The sequence below is a fragment of the Trichosurus vulpecula genome, chromosome 3 (genome assembly GCF_011100635.1).
Source record: "Trichosurus vulpecula isolate mTriVul1 chromosome 3, mTriVul1.pri, whole genome shotgun sequence".
In the NCBI taxonomy this organism is placed as follows: domain Eukaryota; kingdom Metazoa; phylum Chordata; class Mammalia; order Diprotodontia; family Phalangeridae; genus Trichosurus; species Trichosurus vulpecula.
Window position 1 is genome coordinate 49452402 of NC_050575.1, and position 21575 is coordinate 49473976.

The 21575-nt window shown below is 41.3% G+C and overlaps 1 protein-coding gene across 5 annotated transcripts in view; it reads left to right on the top strand.

The window, feature by feature from the left end:
• LOC118843072 (protocadherin alpha-C2-like) overlaps positions 1 to 21575 on the top strand; it is a 164329-nt gene that overhangs the window by 95980 nt on the left and 46774 nt on the right. The window contains exons 1-2 of one of the 5 annotated variants that reach the window (XM_036750469.1): positions 5717 to 8585; positions 19253 to 19311. In XM_036750469.1, the coding sequence (XP_036606364.1) occupies positions 6033 to 8585; positions 19253 to 19311 (2612 nt within the window). In that variant the 5' untranslated portion in view covers positions 5717 to 6032. Of the gene's footprint in view, positions 1 to 5716; positions 8586 to 19252; positions 19312 to 21575 lie in introns of those variants that run through there. The other 4 variants (XM_036750468.1, XM_036750472.1, XM_036750473.1 and 1 more) reach the window with 4 other exon arrangements.

Consider the following 21575-nt stretch of genomic DNA (forward strand, 5'->3'; position numbering starts at 1 on the left):
AGTTGTGTCCAACTCTTCATGACTCCATTTGGGGTTTTCTTGGCAAAGATACTAGAGTAGTTTGCCATTTCTTTCTCTACCATGTACAACTTAGGTGAGATTTAAATATGTGTGGTTGTTAACTGCATGAAACCAGAAGATTAGAGGACCATTCTACAAAAGCTAGTCTTTGAAGGTAAATGTCTGAGTGTTATAGGAAATTCACTCTGCTACACTTGGAATATGTTCTCTTCTCACCTACTCCTTGGATATTATGCTTACAGAAGCAGCCCTAGTGTAGGATGGATAAAGGGCAAGGGGATCTGATTATTTGAGGACAATTTAGTTATCCTGGACTTCATTAATCACAGGAAAAACATTCATTCTTTTCTTTTGACATGCATAGCATGTGAATCTAAGTCACAGAGCAGCACCAAATTTAAATGAAATTTACCTTGTATTACCACAAGGATTAGGCCAAAGCCTGATTCAACTTATGAACATTGCACCATTGCCTAGTGTTCTTTATTTTAAAGGGGCTGAAGGCAAGTTCACTGGCAAGTGAAAATGCATTGTAATGGTGCTAAACATGGAGAAGGCAAAACTGATGTGAATGATGGCGAGGTCACAGAGCTTCTGTGTTTTTCTTGTTGCCTTTTTTTCTTCTCTGCTCTGATTAATATTGTCAGCATGACTGTTGACCTCACAGTGGATGTGTTTCACAAACATAATTAAGGAAGAAAGAGATTGCTTTTTGGGAGATGCTGTTCCAGAGTTTACTTAATAGGCCAGAATGAGAGTGAAACATATCCTTCTTTATTTGGCCACTTTCCTCAGCCAGTTATGAGCCTCAATTTTTTGTAGCTAAAAATGAATTTTGTTTTTGTTATAAACTATATAACTCAAAATAAACCATGATTCAGTGATGAATTGAAGAGGGTGAGGAAGCCATTAGGGAAAGAACTGTCTTTCAGGCCTTACAGAAAGGCCTGGGCTTAGAGCCCAAAGAAGTCACTAAAGGGTTAGTTAGCCTGAAGGGTAGATTAGAAGGGGAACAGTTGTGAGGAAAGCATTTTGCAAAACTTATAATGTAATATCAATATTAAATGCTGCTACAACTACTACTCTAAGTTCTAAAAAGGGGAAGAATAAGAGGAGATGAATCTTTGTGTGGGTTTTGAAGTTCATAAAGGATGCTGGAAACGTGGAACGGTAAAGGGCACTTTCTATGTCTTGGAGCAGGATAAACTAAAACAAAGATGGGAATTGGCATAGCATAGGCAGTATTGCTAAAATAAAATAAAACAAAATAAAAATACCCCTCTCCCTTCCCACTGGCCAAGTTTTGTTCCCTTTAGAATGGCAAAGGCCTTCTGAGAAATCCTATAGAAATATTCCCACCCTCCACTCTTCTCCCCACCTCACCCTTGATGATACAGTCTCAAAGGATAAGGGTCAGTTCTAGGCAAAGTTGTGAAGTGAGGTTGGGAAGTGACTTAAATTTGGTGTTCACTCATCTTGCTATCTGAGCTTCACTCTCCTGCCTCCATTGAGATCCATCACATTCCCAAAGGATATTACTCTGAGCTAGATGTTAACATCAGCAATAACAATTCACAATTCTTTTGCTTGCCTCATAATAAGCCAGCTGAACAGGTGGTACAAAAATATGAACTCTTTTTTTTTTAAATTACAAAGGCATTGAGGATAAGAAAAGTTGAGTGATTTGCCTAGAGTCATGCAGTTAATATAGTGGTGATATTGTGTGGTGGAGAGAATTCTGGACCTGGAATCATGAACTCTTGGTTTGAACCAGGGAAAATTTTAAAGCTTAAAGGAATAAAACTGTACTGGTAAAATATACCTGCTTGAAAGATTGGCTTTGGAGAAAGGTGCTTGGAGAGAAATCAATGTGGAGTCAGATGGCAAGTTAGTTCTTTCTGTCACATTCCTCATGGAAATGTTTGACATGTTAGCAAAGACCTCAGCTGTCTTGACAGATTAGAAGGGGACAATCTAGTTTATGTCCTGTGAAAGCACATTCTAGGCTTCAGAAAGGACTCACCTTCACATCTCTCATTGTGTTTCACTCCTGTGAGCTTTCGGCAAAAAAAAAAAAAAAAAAAAAAAATTCACTCCACCTCAAAGAGACTCATCTGCTAAACAAAGTCAGGAATGATCAAAGCCCAGAAGCCAGACCTTTGAGTTACCACACAGAGACTGCAGCATCTAAGAAGGGGGAGCACTAGGGGAGAGACAATGATGTGAAAGCAAAGGTTGTTTTCTTCCTGACAGTTTATAACTGCACTCCATTTACATGTTATTTGTTTTCAGAAACAAATGTATGAGGACATAGGCCAGGTCCACATTAGTGTAGTTGAAAGCCCAGGGCTATTTGAGTTCAAATTCTCAAATAGCAACAGTGGATGAAGCAAATGTGGGGGCACATGGGGAGGAGTTCAGGGAGAACTGATGAAGAAAGAGGAGCAGGAGTGCTAAGGAAAAGAATATAATAAATGTGACTCTCTACCTTGGTACCCTTGAGGGAAGTAAAGACTGGGAAAAAAAAATATACAACACTGATAAAAGACAGAAGGATTATCTGGAACTGAATTGTTGGAATGGAGAAAAGGAACACAATGGAAGGAAGAGGAAAAGAAAGCAGTATGAGTTATGGTACACTAGTCCAGAGCATGGGCAACTAGGTGATGCAGTGGATAGAGTGCTGGACCTGGAGTCAGGAAGACTCATCTTCCTGAGTTTAAATCTGACTTCAGACACTTACTAGCTGTGTGACCCTGGGCAAGTCACATAACCCTGTTTGATTCAGTTTCCTCATCTGTAAAATGAGCTGGAGAAGGAAATGGCAAACTACTCCAGTATCTATGCCAAGAACACCCCAAATGGAGTTATGAAGAGTAGGACATGACTGAAAAACAACTAAACAATGGTAAGTCCAGAACACAAAATCATGTGAGCCTGGATTTCCATATTCTAGCCCTTCCCAGTTTCCTCTAACATAAGCAGGGTAGTGCATTGTGCCAGAGTATCTTGTAGTTTTCTTGTTTCATGTTCTCCCTTAGCAAGGAAAGGTTCCCCAGGGCAAAGGAAACTGCTAAAGAAGATGAAGTAGCAAGAGGCTATCAGGAGTTGGGGAAATGGAGGGGAGAGTGGAAAAGCAGAATAAAAAACAAACAAAAGATAATGACTCGTAATTATTCTGAGATAGGAGAGTCTGGGGTGGAAATAAGGCTGCATCTGCAGTACAGAGAGAAGGACTGGAACAATTAGAGGAAGCAATGTGAAACAGAGATGGAGAAGTGATAACAGAAATCTCTAAGCTCTAAGGAGTATGAGAATCAGTAATGGGAACCAGGATGATGAATATTTTCTGTTTGTGAAATATATGCATATAAGTAAATAATTGGGCATGAATACTCATCTAAATAAGGGTCACTCTTGTGGTGATTTTATAGGCTCTTAAAAAATGTCTTAGAGGTCAAAATTTTGAATTCTCAATTTTGAACTCTTAGAATTCAAAATTTACTATGTACTTACTTAGTATGTTCAAGGCACTGTGCTAGATTATAGGAATACAGGAAAAAATGACACATTATGGCCTATAAGATCCCTTCCAGCTAGCTTCTTGTGGCAGCTAGTTTGTGCCATGGGCAGAGCACTGGCCCTGGAATCAGGAAGACCTGTATTCAGATCCAGCCTCAGATACTTACTAGCTATGTGACCCTGAGAGAATCACTTAGCTACAGTTTCCTCAACTGTTAAATAGCGATAATTACAGCATCTTCCTTACAGGGTTATTGTGAGGATTGCAATAGAACATTTGTAAAGCACTTAGCACACTGCTTGGCACAGAATAAGAGTTATAAAATGCTTATTCCCTTCACTTCCCTCTTTCTCCTCTCCTACCTTTCCATCTCCAAATCTATGGTCCTATGATTCCCCAAGAAGCTCACATTCTACCTGTAGAAAAAGAAACCATTTCAGTTGAGGAGATCAGGAAAGGCTTCTTGGAAGAGGTCCCACACTTGAACTGAAGTTTTAGAGAAGGGGGGGGGGATTCTGAAAGGTGAAGGTGAGTAAGAAATATATTCCAGGTTTGAAGGACTGCCTGTGGGGAAGAACAGAGCTGGGGAAAAAGGAGTTTTCTCAACTGTTGGTGGAATTGAATTAAATTGAATAGTTGTCCAGCTTGTCTGGAATGTGTAGTAAAATAAGCTTGGAAATGTAGATTAGGGCCAGATTGTGAAAGGTCTTAAAGCAAGGCAACGGGCAACCATTGAAAGTTTTGGGAAGGGAGCTAAATGGGCAGACCAGTGCCTTAGGAAGATCATTATGAAAGCCCAGTGGAAGAAGGCTTAGAGAGAGGAGATAAGGAAGGAAAGCATACGAATTAGAAGACCATTAACATCGTCCTGGGGCAGAGGTGAGACCTGAACTAAGTTGGTTAGTAGTTAGAGTAAAAATAAAAGGATGGGTGTGAGGGATATTCTGGAGGTAGAATTGACAAGAATTGGCATCTTATTGGATATGGAGGGTTAGAAAGAGAGAATAACTTCCGCGACTTTGAGTCTGAGTGACTGGATGGTGGCACTTGGAACAGAAAGAGAAGTTGGGAAAAGGGAAAGATTTAGTAAGGAAGATGTTGAGTTCAGTATTGGAGAGGTTGAGAGTTCCAATAGTGAAATGGTGTATTCCTAACTCCTTCAGCAGCTGCACCTCCGAAAGGAGAAGGCATCAACTTCAGCATCAATTATTTAGATAGATGCCAGTGTCCATCAGGCAGTTGGTGATGCTTCCCTGCCTCCACATATGTTTACACTTACATATCTATCATGTGTAGTCACATACCTACATGCTCTTGGCTTTCTGCTGCATTCTATTTCTTCCTCCCTCTTCTCACAGATGTAAACTATTGTGCAGTGTTTGGGAGTCTTTCCAGGAAATGTCAGTAGAAAGATTCAATTTATCCCACTAACCACCCCAGAGAGTTTTCCTAATACAGATCACTAGCTAGGCCTTTTGCATGATAGCAATTGCAGACATTTGTATAGCGGTTACTAGCATTACCTAAGTTATCGCTTTTTAATGAAGACTGCTTCAGTGTTGAATTTCTATAAATTATACTTGGAGACTCATTCTGAGGCACTATAAGTGAGACTAGCGACTGGACGTGTTACTTCACTGATATCTGGTCTGCAACTTACTTGCACTGAGAGGTTAATGATTCACCCAGTTCACAGTCAGAACTCATCAGAGGCGGCACTTGAACCCAGGTCTTCCCAGTTTGGGGACCAGCTCCCTGTCTTTCACGCCACAAGCTGCTGCCCGGAGTCCAGTTTATTGTTCATTTGGGGCGGTGTTTTCTATCTCTTCCCACCCCACCTCCACCCCCTCCCCCCACCGGAAATCAACCTTTGAGAAAACCCTTTAGGCCGCTGAAAAGTCTTAGGTGGCGGGGGTGGGGGTGGGGGATGTGGTAGGGTGGGGGTGAGACGGGATCGAAGGGAGTGGCTCTCTTCCAATTATGTTCTATTTATATTTTGTTTTCGAGCTGGTTCAGTAGGGGAAAGAAGAGAGACCGGGTACAGTCGGTGCTGAGTGCTGGGCGGGGCGGCTCGAGGTCGCTGTCCACCGCCTCAGTGTTGAATTCCTTCTGAGACCACTCAGCGCTCCTCCCCCTCTGCTCCTATTCCTTCATTTTCCCTCCCCCCGGAGCGGGAGCGGCAGCGCCAGTAGCAGCGGCAGGAAGCTGAGCCACGGCCAGGCACTGCAAGGTTGGGCTGGAGCTGCAGAGAGGCCCCAAGCAGCGCGGGCGGGGCCGGGTGTGGGGCGGCAGTGCCGGTGTAGAGGCCCGGATACCGTAGCCGGGACGGCGGCGGCGTGCGGCACTGGAAGCGCCCAGAGATGTCTGCTACTGTAAGAACCCCAGAGGAGCCGGTGGCCAGGGGAGCGGAGGCGGAGGCGGGGTCCGGGCTGAGAACAGCCTTTCCTTGAATAGCCGGGCTCCGCGGCTGCCTTGGCGGCTGGCGGCTATGGAGCCTGAGGTTCCCCGGCGTGGCTCGGAGGCTGCGGGGCTCCCGCTGTTCCTGGTGCTCCAGTCCCCCGTGCTGCTATTGCTGCTGCTGGCGATGCTGCTGCCGGGCCCAGAGGCCTCGCCGTTGCGCTACTCAGTGCCAGAAGAGCAGGAGCCCGGCTCGTTGGTAGGAAACTTGGCCAGTGCCCTGGGGTTAGAGCTGCGGCGTCTGGGTCCGGGCTGCCTGCGCATTAACCACCTGGGCGCACCGAGCCCGCGATACCTGGAACTGGACTTAACGAACGGCAAGCTCTTCGTTAACGAGCGCTTGGACCGAGAGGCACTTTGCGAACAGCGGCCCCGCTGCCTGCTCCACTTGGAGGTGTTGGCCCACAGCCCTGTGGCAGTGAGCGCGGTGGAGGTGGAGGTGCTGGACGTCAACGACAACTCGCCTCGCTTTTCGCGGCCGGATTACCAGCTGGAGGTGAGTGAGTCGGTTGCTCCGGGGACGCGCTTCCATATCGAGAGCGCGCAGGACCCGGACGTGGGGACCAACTCGGTGCAGAGCTATCAACTCAGCCCCAATGAGCATTTCGCCCTGGATCTCAAGCCCCTTCAGGAGAACAGTAAGGTGTTGGAGTTGGTGCTGCGCAAGGGCCTAGACAGAGAACAGACTACTTTGCATCGCCTGGTCCTCACAGCCGTGGACGGAGGCAACCCGCCTCGCTCGGGCACTGCACAGATCGTCGTCAATGTCTTGGATACCAATGACAACTCTCCTGCCTTTGACCAATCTACTTATCGTGTTCAGCTGAGGGAGGACTCGCCCCCGGGAACCCTGGTGGTGAAGTTGAATGCGTCGGACCCAGACGAAGGCTCCAACGGCGAACTGGTTTACTCCTTTAGCAGCTACACTTCTGAAAGGGAGAGAGAACTCTTCAGCATCAACCCAGTGACTGGAGAGGTAAGAGTGAGTGGAGCCCTAGACTATGAAGAGGCCTCTTCCTATCAGATCTACGTGCAGGCCACTGACCAAGGTCCTGTGCCCATGGTTGGTCACTGCAAGGTACTGGTGGACATCGTGGATGTGAACGATAATGCCCCTGAGGTGGTGGTCAGTGATGTGTATAGCCCGGTGTCTGAGGATGCCATGCCTAGCACAGTGGTTGCCTTTATGAGTGTCAATGACCAGGACTCTGGCTCCAACCAGAGGGTGAGCCTCAGCCTCCCAACTTCTCTGCCTTTCCGACTCAATGGGCTAGGGAACTCTTATTCCTTGGAGGTAAGTGGTCCACTAGACAGGGAGAGAGTGGCTGCTTACAACATCACGTTGACAGCCACGGATGCAGGGACTCCTCAGCTTACCTCTCAACAGACTATCCGGGTGGAGATTTCTGACATCAATGACAACCCTCCGCGTTTCCAGGAGGCTGCATACTCTGTCTATGTCCCTGAGAACAATGTCCCAGGGGCACTGTTATGCACCGTGCAAGCCACAGACCTAGATGCCAACCAGAATGCTGAGGTAACCTATTCCCTTTTGGAGAAGGAAATCCAAGGGCTACCAGTCACCTCCTATGTGTCCATAAATGAGGTAACTGGTAACATCTATGCAGTCAGCTCCTTTGACTATGAGAAGTTGCGGGAGTTTGATGTGATTGTGGAGGCCCGGGACAAGGGGAGTTCTCCATTAAGCAGTACAGTCACTGCCAATATATATGTAGTGGATGCCAATGACCATGCTCCACAGATCTTGTACCCTACCTCAACTAATTCATCAACGGCCATGGAGATGGTTCCTCGAACAGCTTCGGCTGGCTACTTAGTCACCAAGGTAATAGCCATGGACTCAGACTCAGGGCAAAATGCTTGGCTCTTCTACTACTTAGCCCAGGCCTCTGACCCTGACCTTTTCAAAGTGGAACTCCATACAGGAGAAATAAGGACTAGCCGGAAACTGGGTGATGAAAGTGTGTCTACTTTCAATCTGACAGTTCTGGTCAGGGACAATGGACAGCCATCCCTGTCTGCCTCAGTGGTTATTACAGTTGCTATAGTGGACAGGGTTTCAAAAATACTCCCTGACACTAGAAGACATGTTAAGAATACTCGGACATATTCAGAAATTACACTTTATCTCATTATTGCACTGAGCACAGTTTCATTTATATTCCTTTTGACAATCATAGTTTTGACTATTATCAAATGCTATCATTACACTGCATATGGGACCTCATGCTGTGGGGGTTTCTGCGGGGTCAGGGAGAGGTGTCCTGCAGAACTCTACAAACAAGCTAACAACAACATTGATGCAAGGATCCCACATGGTTTGAAAGTTCAGCCTCACTTCATTGAGGTTCGGGGGAATGGCTCCCTCACTAAGACCTATTGCTATAAGGCCTGTTTAACAGCAGGCTCAGGAAGTGACACATTCATGTTTTACAACACAGGGGCCCAGACTGGTCCTGTGCCACATGCAGTGGTGACCGAGAGCAGACATCTGACTGGTCAAAGTGGGCAGAGTGCACAGAACCTGATCATTCTTAAAAATGAGTCCTCTATTCACAATGAGGTGAGGCTATAAGGGTGGTGGCCAGGAATACTGGCCAGATTCTGGTCTTCCGAGTTTCATGCAAAATTATTCATGTTGGAATTCCCCGTGGGCATCTCTCACTAGCCCAGGTTTCCTGTAACCGTTTGGCATCCAGAGTCCATTTGCTCAGCTCTCTCTGTATCTGCATCTGTTTCTGTCTCTGACTCCGTCTCTGACTCTCTCCATCTCTCTGTCTCTCTTTACAGAACTGCAATTTTACAAAAGTCCATTCCTTTATTATCACAGACAGTGATTGACCACTAATTTGTCCATGTTTTCCTTCCAGCTGTACTAGGGCCTGTTCCAAAAATCTATTGAGAAATAGAGGTGTTTTTTTTTAACAATTAATTACTGAGAGAGAATTCTGGCAAAGATGAAAAAAGGCCTAAATATCAGTGTTATTCCTTGTAGTTGTAAAAACAAGAAGTTATTCATTAACAGCTCCAAGGAAAAATGGTCTATGCTGTGTCATTCACAGTAAGAATTTTCTTTTGATATGAAAAAACTTGCTCATATTGTGAGCTTTGGGGCTATGGGTCTCTGCAGGCTGGTCTTGTTTAATTGAAAATTTTTCAGTCATATTTTCGGTAGCAAAAGTAACAGCTAGTGCAATAGGGGTTCATGGTTTCATTGGAAATCTAGCTTCTGGGTACGAATGTCATATAGAGTGAAACTTCTCCCTCCCTGCCCCCTCCATGGCCTCCTCTTAATCTCAGGTTGGGATGGATTTAAATATTTTGACATCATATCAAAATGACCTTTTGCCTTTTCTTTTACCTCTTTATCTCTGTCCTTTTGTCTTGTTTCGTACTCTGCTACCCCTGGCACCCAAACTAGGTACATTGGAAAGAGCTGTCCCAATTACTTGATTTTGGAGTCACAGTACCTAGGTTAAATCATAACCTTTGCTACTTGCCTGTGTGACTTTGAAGAAGTCACCTAAGTATGCTGAGCCTCAGTTTCCACAGTTATTAAAGAAGGAATTTGGAGTAGGTTGTCTCTAAGGTCACTTCTAGCTCTAAATCTGTGGCCTATGTGTTTGAAATTAATTTTAACTACATTATCAAAACAGAATAGAAGTTGCCCCCTCCTTTCTCACTTTCTGTCTTTTTCCAATTCATTCAGTAACCCTGGCATAAATCAGAGAGGATGGGGTGGGAGCGAGGGTGGGAGGGGGACAACATGGACTACATGGGAATCAAGTACTATTTATCTGGTGAAGCTGGGGAGATAGGAAATCGGTGGGGGAGTAGAGAGGAAAGTGTGAAGCTAGGTTCAAGCAGAGGTGTGGAGGGAAAGGGACTTGTTACTACCCCCAACACCCACTTCTTTTGCCAGGCACTCCACGTTCAGTATAAGAGGATTTAATTGCATTTACCTTCAATGCAATAATCTGTACCCTGTAGCTTTCCTGTTCACACTGGGTTTAATTCCTGTGATTTTGGTCAGAAGCATCATAGTTTCTTGAAAATCTCCCATGATTTTAAGTGACAATTCTTTACCTTTACAAATGTTTAGTTTCTGGATCTAAGGTTGAATTGCAACTGGTAGGAAAGGCTTGGAAAGTAAATGCCTCACTCTAAATCAGTGGTTCTTAAACAGAGATCCCTGATTGTTTTTTTAAAAAATATTTTAACTGTATTTCAGTATCATTGGTGTGCTTTTTATCCTATGTATTTTATTTTAAGCATTTAAAAACATTATTTGAAGAAGGGGTTCCTAGGCCTTGCCCAGACTACCAGAGAGGTTCAGAATACAAAAAAAAAAGGTTTACAAAAAGATAAATGCCTGATTGTATGTTGATTCCAATTTGAATGAAATATGTTATATTTACTGTACTAGTGTCCTGAGGCTTAGCTAGGCATAAGGCCAACTTGTACATGAACATGAAAAAATTTGTGGATGTTGGAAAGTGTGTATGAATTTGTAAACACATACATACACACAAACATACACTTAGGTGAACTACACTTTGGTTCCTTAGTCTTTTCACGGAAAGGTGTACCTATCCCTCAGGTTTTCTAATATTTTTTATCTTGGATTTCACTAAAATGCAATCCCACAGGCTTTCTCATTAACTTGATCTCTCCTGAGACACCAGCACTTGAGCCTGCTTTCAGTGACACTGCAGAAAGAAGCTAATTATAATTCCCACCACCCAAATGTTTCCTTTATGGAGACTTCTATTGAGTTTAAGCTATGTTGTTGATTATTTATTCCTTCGCCCCACCCCCATGAAAATCTAACTTCATCATAATCTTCAGGTGCTTTATATGCAGGCTGATAATATAAGTCAATAATCGATTTCAAGGCATGTGGTCCCTAGGCAGACTGCAGGCAGGTTTATCATGAGTACCCTGTGTCAGTCTATGCTGAGCAGGCACAGGTGACAGATTGCAAATTAAGAAGGCAATGGGAGGTAAATCAAAGACTTAGAATTTCTAAGATTGTAGCTTTCGTGGGCAACTATGTTAGGTTACTGAAAAGTGTTTAGCTCTGGATGTGGTCGCTACAGATGATTGCTTAAGAGATCTGCACAAACTCATTGGGGGCAGCATTGTTACATGTGGTGAATAAGCACATTTTGTGTACAGCTCAGTAAAGCTCAGTCTGTTGGTAGATGGGTACAGCGTTATAAAGGGGGCAACTCTATTGCCGTCCTTGTGGTTCAGAACATGGGCAGTTTGAAATTCGAGCCATTTTTGCCTCACATTGAAATGAGTGTTAATATGGCATCACATGCAAAAACATCAGGTCAGTACAAACTCACACCATAAAAGGCTTCCTTATGCATTTTGACCAGGCAACTTCAGCATTAAGGTGAAGAGAAATTCCTACCAGAGACTTATCAGCAAATGAAAGGACCCTAAACCCTCACCTTTCAAGCTGGTGCTGGATACAGGTACAGTGAGTAAGTAAATCACAGGATGATAGCAGAGAGAAATGACATCACAAACTCACTCAATTTTGAAGAGTAATCTCTGAAATGCCACAGGATCCAAGGTCTAGGCTGAAAGAAATCTTAAAAGTCATCTACTCCAAACCTCTCATTTTGCAATTTAGTTAACAGTTGGTAAGTGGCAGAGTCTGGATTCAAACTCAGGTCCTGTGACTCCAAATTCAACACTTGTTCTACCACACCAAGCTTCTTCCAAACCTGTGTATATCTCCTTATTGGATCTAGTTCTCTTTCTCCTGTTTAAAAATTTTCCAGCTCTAAAGCCAGAGTTTTTGGATCATGAGTGAACTGAGACAGAAGAGACAGAAACTCTGAGGTTTAGGGATGGGTTATTTTTAGAAAGGGATCCAAATGCATTCATGCTATGCTTATTTCTCCTGTGGTAGTAGTACAGTAACAGTAATAGCAACTGACATGTGTAAAGTGCTTGAAGGTTTGCAAAATGTCTCTCATTTAATCCTTGCAATAATAATATGAGACAAGGGGACCATAGTTCCACTTTAGAGGTGATGTACCTGAATCGGTGAGAGATTTAAGTGACTTGCCCAACTTTACGTAGGAAATAAATATCAGAGGCAGGGTTTGAACACAGGCTTACATCTTGGAAATTGAAATAAATGACATATATAGCCCAGTTTCCAAGGATGTCATGCCTAGTCCAGTGGTTTCCCTTAGGAGTATCAACAACCTGGGCTATGGTTCCAATTGGTAGGTGTCATAGATTTAGGTTCTAGGGTCTTTCTGATGCTGAGTCTAGCACTCTATCCATTACACTCTGATGCTAACTGGTCTTGCAAAACATATACCCACTGGGTATAGAGTATATTAGGGACATAGAGGATTGTGGCATCAAATTTGATATCTTCTATGTGTTTTATCAGTGGTTAAGTATATAAGACTCCTTTATTTATCCATATAATTATAACAACAACAAAAATGATATCTAACATTTATGTAGTTTGCAAAGTACTTTATAAATATTATTTCATTTAATAATAAAAATAGTTAGCATTTTATAAAAGACTTGCTATGTGCCAGGCACTATGCCAAGTGCTTTACTATGATTGGATCCTCACAACAATCCTGGGAGGTAGGTGCTATTATTATTGTCATTTTACAGATGAGGAAACTGAGGCAAATAGGGATTAAGTGACTTGCTCAGGGTCACACAAGCTAATAAGTGTCCAAGATTGGATTGGAACCTAGGTCTTTCTGATTCCAGGTTCATTGCTCTGTCCTTCCAGTAATTCAGTATAAGCAAGTAATCCCAGGCAATAAACTTTCCACTAATAATACCTTCAGTGAGTTCTTTTCAAGGGTTTCATAGACAGTGAGAATTCTGAAGAAGCTGCTTTGACAACTGAACAGAATCCGCCCTTGAGGAGGGATTTATTACAATGTGACATCATCTCTGGTTCCCATCTTATTTGGAGCCTCCATGAGAAGGATCACCATCTTGGAATAGATACTATATTGATTCCTCCTCAGTCAGTCTCTGGAGCTAAAAGTGGGAGGATCTGATCCAGCTGATTGTGGAGCCAGTAAGGGGAGGGGATCTCTATGCTCAGTTCTAACTGCTGCACTGTCTCCTGGTGCCTTTCAGGCAGACACAGAGCTGGTGTTACTTGGGAAATTTATGATGTGGGAGAGCAGTACATGAACATTCTCTTCTCACTGTATTCCCTTTTCTGATCTCTAGTATTCAGCCAAGATGATCAGTAAGGGCCTTTGTTTGTTAAGTCTTTGCTCCCTGGTTCAATCACTGAGATCTCCTATGCTGTCTTAAAGGGCTCAAGTTGAAGAACTGGGGATTCTCAGGAGGGTTGTAGCAACTGAGGTCTAAGGAGGAGCTTACACCAGGGATTTAGGCAGCTTAGTGGCCTATTAGTGGATAGAGTGGTGAACCCAAAGTCAAAAAGACCTGGATTCACATCTTGTCTCAAATACTTACTAGCTGTATAGCTCTAGGCAAGTCACTTAACTTCTGTCTGCCTCAGTTTCCTCATTTGGAGAATGGGAAGGATAATAGTAATTATCATATAATAATCATATGAGATAACAAAATAGTAAAACTTAGAGCACAATATAAATGCTAGCTATTGTTATTATTTATTATTTATACCGGTGAAAAAGATATGTTATTTCTGGACACCTTTAGTTTGTGGAAATGATTGCAAGCTATTATTTGATGTGTGAAGTGGGAATTAGAGTCTCTCATTAAATAAGCAAAATTTTGGGAGTGAGTCTGAAATCTGTACTCTTTTTAGGCCAAAAGAGGATACTTTGGTGCACTGAAGGCATAATTTATTCAACATAAATCTACAAATATGGTGGCAAGACTATCCACTGAGAGGTTATGAGTTCAATTAACCCAATACAGGAAGATTACCAGTGGAATAGCAGGGATTAATAATCATGAGATGCCTTTCATTCACACCACTATAAACTAAATCCAGAGATGTGGCCTTCATTTGGGCCGCTGTTAGTACAGACCCACCTTAAATATTGAAAGGCTTAATGTGAATTCAGCTTTCCAAATTGTCTACTTTGCTTCCTTGAGAGAAGCTGGTCTAGGTGATGGACTCCATTTTACAGGTTGGCAATGAGTAGCAGAGTCAGGATCCAGGGACAGGAATTTTGCGTTAGTGGCCCCATAAATAATCATGGGATACTTGTTCGAGTCACTCAGTCTTACTGGGTCTCAGTTTCTCCAACTGTGAAATGAATAGGTTAGTCTAGATTGTCTCAATGGTCCCCTTTAGCTTTAAAATTATATAATTTTATTCTATAAAAAATTGAAGGAATTGTTGCAGGAGAAGGACCTCCCAGAAAGGGACTGTCCTCCAAACGCTGCAGTCTGGTTTTATAAAAATCACACAGGAAGCCTGTGGTCAAATGGATCCAGGACTGGGGATGGGGTTTATTATTTTAAATTCCTGTCTGGTATTTTGCTTCCTTATCATTTTAGAGATAATAAGGCCCCCTTGTTTTAGCACTTGCTCCTTAGTTGTACCTTGGAGAAAAGGTGTTTTTTCACTCATTTACTAATGTAAGAATTTCTTCCAATAGCCCTTTTAGAACTTCCCAAGCAATATAGAGTAATATCATAGCTCTGCCCTATCCCTAACTTTGCTTTCATATTCGTATACTGACTATGGAGGAAAAATCTGTTTTCTATGGTTTGCAAGTCATTGGCCTCCTCTTCCTTGAGACACAGGCATGAACTATTAAAAGGACATCTGGCTTCACTCAGTATGTTCTGCAGAGAGACATCCTGGTGCATTAGGAATTGTCTATTGGTATGTAGACTTCTTGACAGAGTAACCAAGTTAGGTTTCCACTTGCTTGGCCATTATTTTGTTTAGTCACTAACAGCTGTGTACACATGAGCAAAGTACGATTCATATGATCAGTTCTAGAGTTATCTCTAAAATTGGTAGGAATTTGCCCGTGTCTGTGAAACTGCCTTTTAGATTAGGTGCCTCTTCCCACCCCCAATCTTCAGGCATCCTCCAATGAAAATGGGAATCATATATGGTATAAACTCAGGTTTATAAAACATATACATCTGGACATATCTAAGTACATATGTATACATAATGTGTATATATATGAATATATATCCATCTACACATATATATAGTGTATATATCTGTAAGCATGATGTAACACGTAAAAAGTCAAGGTACTTCTTTACTGGGGTTTTAAATTGATCAAAACTGTAATTTTATCTTTAAGGATTTGAACCTGTAGGAGAAAAAAAAGAACAAAACTCACTGACATTGAAAGGTGAAATGAACTGTTGTTTCTCTGGGCCAGAAGCAGCATTTTTTGGCTCTGCAGGGTCAGGGCTCCAGGCTCTAGGGAAAGGAAACGGTGAGTGAGAGGGTAACTGCTGTGCTGGCAGGCTGTGCATCTCGCATTAAGCAGACCTAGCAGTTTCCAGTGGGCTGCAACTCATTAGATATATTTCAAAGTCATATTTGCCTGTTAATTTAATTTTAGTTTCCTGAGTGTTAGAGATACAAATGGCTGTCTGTAGGGGGATGAATTCCACACAGAATTATCATATTTATTGTCATTTTATTTCAATCAACCAAAAGACCAATCTGTGTTAGCACTCTAAGTGCTACGAATAGGGTGGGTTTCATGCATTTTTTGGTAGACACAGTATATCAATTATCATAAGATATTACTTTATGAAATCTGCAGAAGGAGTCTCCTGGCTCCCACAATTATCAGTAGAGACCCATTAGAAAGGAAATAGAGATACTGTATATAGTTTACTCTTTCAGAATGTCTTTATTTATTGCTTTAACATGAACTTGCATGATAAGGTTATTGTGCATTATTCAGTGTGGATCTGTGGGTTTATGAATGAGCCAATATGTGGCAATTGATGATTCATGCTTCTCTATTTCAAATGGTGAAAAGCCTTAATGATCTGAAGGATAGATAACAGAGGAAAAAGAATGTTTGGGTTTTTGTTTGCTTTTGTTTATGTCATATTTATTTTAAGTGGGTCACCCAGATGAATGTTGTAGAGCATTTCATGATTTCATGAACCTGATGTTGTTCATTTGAAGAAGCATCTGAAGAAATGCTGATTTCTATACCAGTAGACCATATTTTATTTTGTTTCATTAAAAAATTAAACTTAGTTCAGGAGTTAGCTGTACAAGACCAGAAGAACTAAGCTGTTCTCCTAACACAATGGTTACCAACCATTTTGAGTATGATGACTCCTTTTTAATGTAAAATAACTAATAATATTGATTGATTGAGTAAATGAACAATGGTAAAATATACTATGAATTCGGTTTATTGCAAAGTTCTCTTATTAGTCCTTGTAGAAGCCGGATGTGTTTGAAAAATAGTGATAGATATGAATGTGAGGCATTTTTTTTCTAACCTTACAGAATATTTTATGAGATGGACCTATTGAAATAACTTGTCAATCCACTAGAGGCACAGTGAGCACAGGTTGGGAGTCAATGGTCTAACTGTGCAGTTGAAAGCCTCACTAGAGTTGTTATACTAGGAAGAATAACATCTGTTGACAAATAACTTTGGATTTTGATTTCAAAGTTCTGTATAGACTCTGAGAGTTGGAAGGTCATAGGTCATCTAGTCCAACCTATGCCTGAAATATGACCTTCTAAAGACTTCCAGTGATTAATCAATTTATTTTATTGTTTAATGTGTCCATTTCTCAGTAAGTTTTCCTTTAAATTGAACAAAAAAACCCCTGCCTCTTGGTAATTTCCACCCATTATTTCTAGTTTTGTCTCCTGAATCCAAGCAAAATAAATCTAGTTCTTCCAGGTATGAAGATACTGTTCATGTTCCACCGACTTCCTCAAACTTTTCTCTTCAGACTAAATAAATTCAGACTCTCACTTCTTTCAGATTATGCCTACGTGACATGATTTTGAATCCTCTTACTACTTAAATTTCCCTCTTCTGTAGTCACCCCAGTTTGTAAATGTCTTTCCTAAAACATGGCACTCAGAAATGGATATACAACTTACCATTAAAAGCTGGTCTAGGTCTAGGTAAAACCCACGTTTTTGATGTTTTTTTTTTCTTCTTTAAATTTCTCTAATAGACTAAAATTAAATCAATTGGTAGGCAAACCAGTTTTTTTTCTTTTTAAGAACTCATTACTTACCAGATAGACTTATGCTTCTCCAGACTAGCTCTGCTTACTGCCACAAGCTCCTTCTTCACCATGCTCCTAGGAAGTGAATGAAGGGCTGGGGAATAGCTTGTGGATGATAAATTTGGGGGGAATGTATCTAAAAAGCCACCATAAAATATGGGTCATTGAATAAGCACAGTTGGGGATAGGATGAGCCTTCAAACACTTTAATATAAACGGTTCTGCTAAAATTGAGCTCTTCAACAAAATGGGGTCAATGTCTCCAACCCAAGAAACAAGTTACAGCAATTTTCATCACAAACATGGTACCCAATCTTGGAGAAATTGGCAGCATTTACTTAGCAGATGTCAGAATCTTTTTGGAAGCAAGGCTCCCACAGCTGACAACTAACACAAGTACTGCTAATGGGGAGGAGTGAGAAGAGGATGATAATGATTAATAAGAGATATTTTGGTCACACTTTCAGATTTTTAAAATGCTTTACAAACATTTTATCCTTTGCTCCCAGTGAGATCACTGATGGAAAATGTAGGGTTCTTTATTCGTTCTTCACAGTACTCAAATGGTAAGCCACATGGGAATTTTAATTGTCATATTTCACAAATCCACATGGTAAAGAGGAGGCCATTTGCAGATTGTAATGTTTCCAGAATCAGTTGGCTGAGAGGACAGATGACATTAGAGGTCCTCGGGTGGGAAGAGCCCAGAGTTAGAGCAATATCTCTGCCTTGAGTTGGCAACCTTGGCTGAATTTCTGATGTACTTCTGGGTTTTCCATTTCTTATCTAGAGATTAGAATCATTATGTCTCCTCCCTGGGATATTGTACATATAAATGTTGATAAAATCTTTGGAGTTTCTTGAATGTAAGGAACTCTGGGAAAATGAAGTTTTTTTTTATTATTAATGCCATCCTCTGTATAATAGCTTTGTGCTTACTAATTATGAAAAGCTATAGGAAAGGGAGATGCCAAATTTCAAGGTCAGTGATGGTTACATATGAATATAGCACATTTATCCTTTTGGCTTTGCTGTGATCTAGTTATTCTGGTTTGTCACTGGCACAGTATAAGAGTAGTGATAAAAGGCTGAGTTTGACTCTCAGTGTTTTCTGAGCTGCTTCTAATCAGCCTGTGATTCTCAAGATAAAACCCTTATGTAACCAAATTGTAGTCTTACCTCTTCCACTTAGGATTTATGTTTATGGAGATGGGAAAAATAAGTCTTTTTGTACATTTCCCAGCACAAGCTTCTTATTAATAAGAGGGGTTTTCCCTAGAGTTAAGCTACTCTCTGTTATATCTTAGCTGCCTTTGGAAGTTGTGTTTCCTCTCTTTGTAAGATGAAATAGCAATTTAGTGAGTAGTAGCTTAGTGAGTGAGAGAATAAGACTGAGCAAATATTCTTTGATGGGTAGGATTATCAAGCGAAGCAAGGCAAAGCTCTCCAGTAGGCCATTAATGGTTTATGTTTCACTCTTATTGATACCACTTTTTAATCAGCAGCTGAGGTTGTACCAGATGCTGATGTTATGACTGGGCACATCTACCCTCTGTGAAATCTGCTGCAGTCTGCAAGGTCAACGGTGTATTGCAATGCTCTGCAGTCCAGCCAGACTGCAGCACACTTGCTGCCACTGCCTCCATTGTACCTTGTGGAGGTCCGATGCAGATCTCTTTTCATGGGAAGGGGGGAGCATTTTCACAGGTGACCATACTGTTTTATAATGATGAATGCTTCTATTCATTCTCAGGGGAAGATTGTTATGCATAGATTGTCCTCACAGTTTTACCTAACATTTGACCCTTGATTACCAAAGGGCCAGCTTAACTTTCTGCTGAAGGTGTTGTTTAGACAATGGTTTAGTTTTATAGATACAAATGAAATGATTCACCAGATAACCTCCAAGAGTTTTTCTATGTAAGATGCTGGAAAGCATTCTGTAAAATTTCACTAACTTACTGCTTATCTAGGAACATGTGGTTTTTGCCAAAATAACAAAAAACATTCCTCTTGTTTTTACAGCCAAAGCAACCCAACCCTGACTGGCGTTACTCTGCCTCTTTGAGAGCAGGGATGCACAGGTATGTACTTTCCCTCCCTCCTTTGGTTGAAATCTACTCTAACTCTTTGCTGCCCAGTCAAAAAATGTCTCTGCCTGGCCTGGGTTACCTCAGTTGTCTTGCCAGAGAAAAGCAAATATCTTCTTCCCTTCCCATACTGAAACATTAAAGTCAGGGCTGGGTTCTTGCCAAGAGCTGCCTCATGAGAAAGCACCTTGTAAGGTTTCAAAGTATTCCCTTTCTCCTAGAAGAATTCCTTTGAGTAGATAACCCATAGGTATAGATTATGAGCAAGCTTTTAAAAATGATGCCTTGGCCTTCTGATCCTTAGGTTCTGTTTGTTCCAACCTCTAATGAATCCTAAGACAAATCTATAGTGGACTGCGTACCATAGAAACAAGTCAAGATTTACAATCTCTCTTGGGGATCAGGGGAGAGAAGAACTTCATAGCCTCTGCTCCTGAAGAATAGTATTTTCTAGCCCCCTCCCTTTCTCGATGTTGATTTCCACTTTCCTTTGTTCTTTCATCCTCCCAAATTATAATTGCTCCTGATACTAGGAACATTTGTGGTGAATAGAATGATGTTTCCGTCAAAGATGGACCATTTTTGGCAGATAACTTAATTACTGACCTCCTTATCCCCACAAATTCTTGCAGCCATTGTTATTGATCAACATTTGCCGTCTCTCCAGAAGTGTTCAATAGAAGGCAGGAATACTTTGAGACTGAGTTGGGTCAAGAGCCCTGTGGAGTGGCTGGAGCCCCAAATCCATCTGAATCAGACCTCTTTAGGACCTAAATTAAACATAATTTTATTCTTCCTCCTTCATCTTCTTGGCAGTAATTAATTACTATCATTTTCAGAACAGACCTGCTATCAGTGCAATGGGAACAAGTTAAAAATTCATTGAATTGAAAGTACTTTGGAAGCCATAAGGGAGAAACCAGAAGGCTAAGAAATCAATCCTCACTGGTTAGAAAAAGACTTTAAGAAGTCCTTTTTCCCCCAGGGTTTGTAAAACTCCCTAAAAACACACACCTGACAACATATCTTCTTAAAATGTGTCCCCACGGAGTTTTTCATTGACCAAGATGAATTTCCTTTTGAAGTAAAAATGAAGATTAATCATTCTATATAGTGTGTGATATTGTCAAATTAATGCAAACATATGTTAAAAAGTTAAATGTTTTGGGGCTCAAATAAACTCAGTCTACTGTGAGGCTCATCCATTGGTCAAAAGTAATATGGAATGTGTGCTTTTTTCTGACCACAGAGTCAGTTAGGACCAGGCTTCAGTCATGGGCCTAGGTAGATGAGAATAGTGTCAGACAGAGAGCTGGAAAGCATTCTGAGCCTGAAATGAAAAGATGGCTGGAAACTGCGCTGTGGACACCAGCCCCTGAGGAGCAGAGAGATTTCTCTCCATTTTCCTTAGGCCCACAGAAATGTTCTCCCCCTGTATCTAGGTCTTAGTGTGGCAGTGTAAGAAATGTGTATGGCCTCCCATGGAATATTCCCCTTTCTATTGCATGGGAAGCAAGGAGACCCATGGCTTTGGCTGGAGGGGCACAGAATACAAGAGAAATAATGAGTTCTGAATTTATGTAAAAATACTGAAACCCCAATCCCTTTCTTTCCTTCTCTTAAACCAAATAGATGAATGTAACCTGAATCAAATTTTAGGGTGTATTATAGAGAGTGAAATGGTAGTTGAAGGTAGAATATCTCAAAAATTCCCACTGATTATTGAATAATATGTTGAATGTGCTTTGGAGTTGTGATCTCTAAATAACTAAATGGCTATTTTCAACTGGGTACCTACCGTCTTAAACCTTCCATCTTGAAAAAATCATATAGATCCCTTTTGGGGAAGTTAACTTGGAATAGAGACAATGTCCTGAGGTGCGTAATGAGACATGCATATTCAGACATAGCCAATATGTTGATTTGTTTTAATTAACATTTTATAATAAGGGAGGGTTTCTGTTTGGGGGTAGTGCAAACATACAAAAAAAAGAAAAACATCAATGAAATGTTTTAAAAATTCACAGAAGAGAGCAGGAGGAAATACCAAAGGGGGCACAGATATTCAGGGTAGTTTTGTTAATACTATGTTAAATTTAATATACAATTAAAAAACAGTACATAACAGAAGTTAACAGTTTCATATAAAATCTTCTTTTCTGTGCTTCTTAAATATCAAAATGTTTCAAAGTTTAAGTATATAATAAAAAAGGATTTTACACTAAAAAGTTGTCCTTGGCCAAATCTGGCCTGAGCAT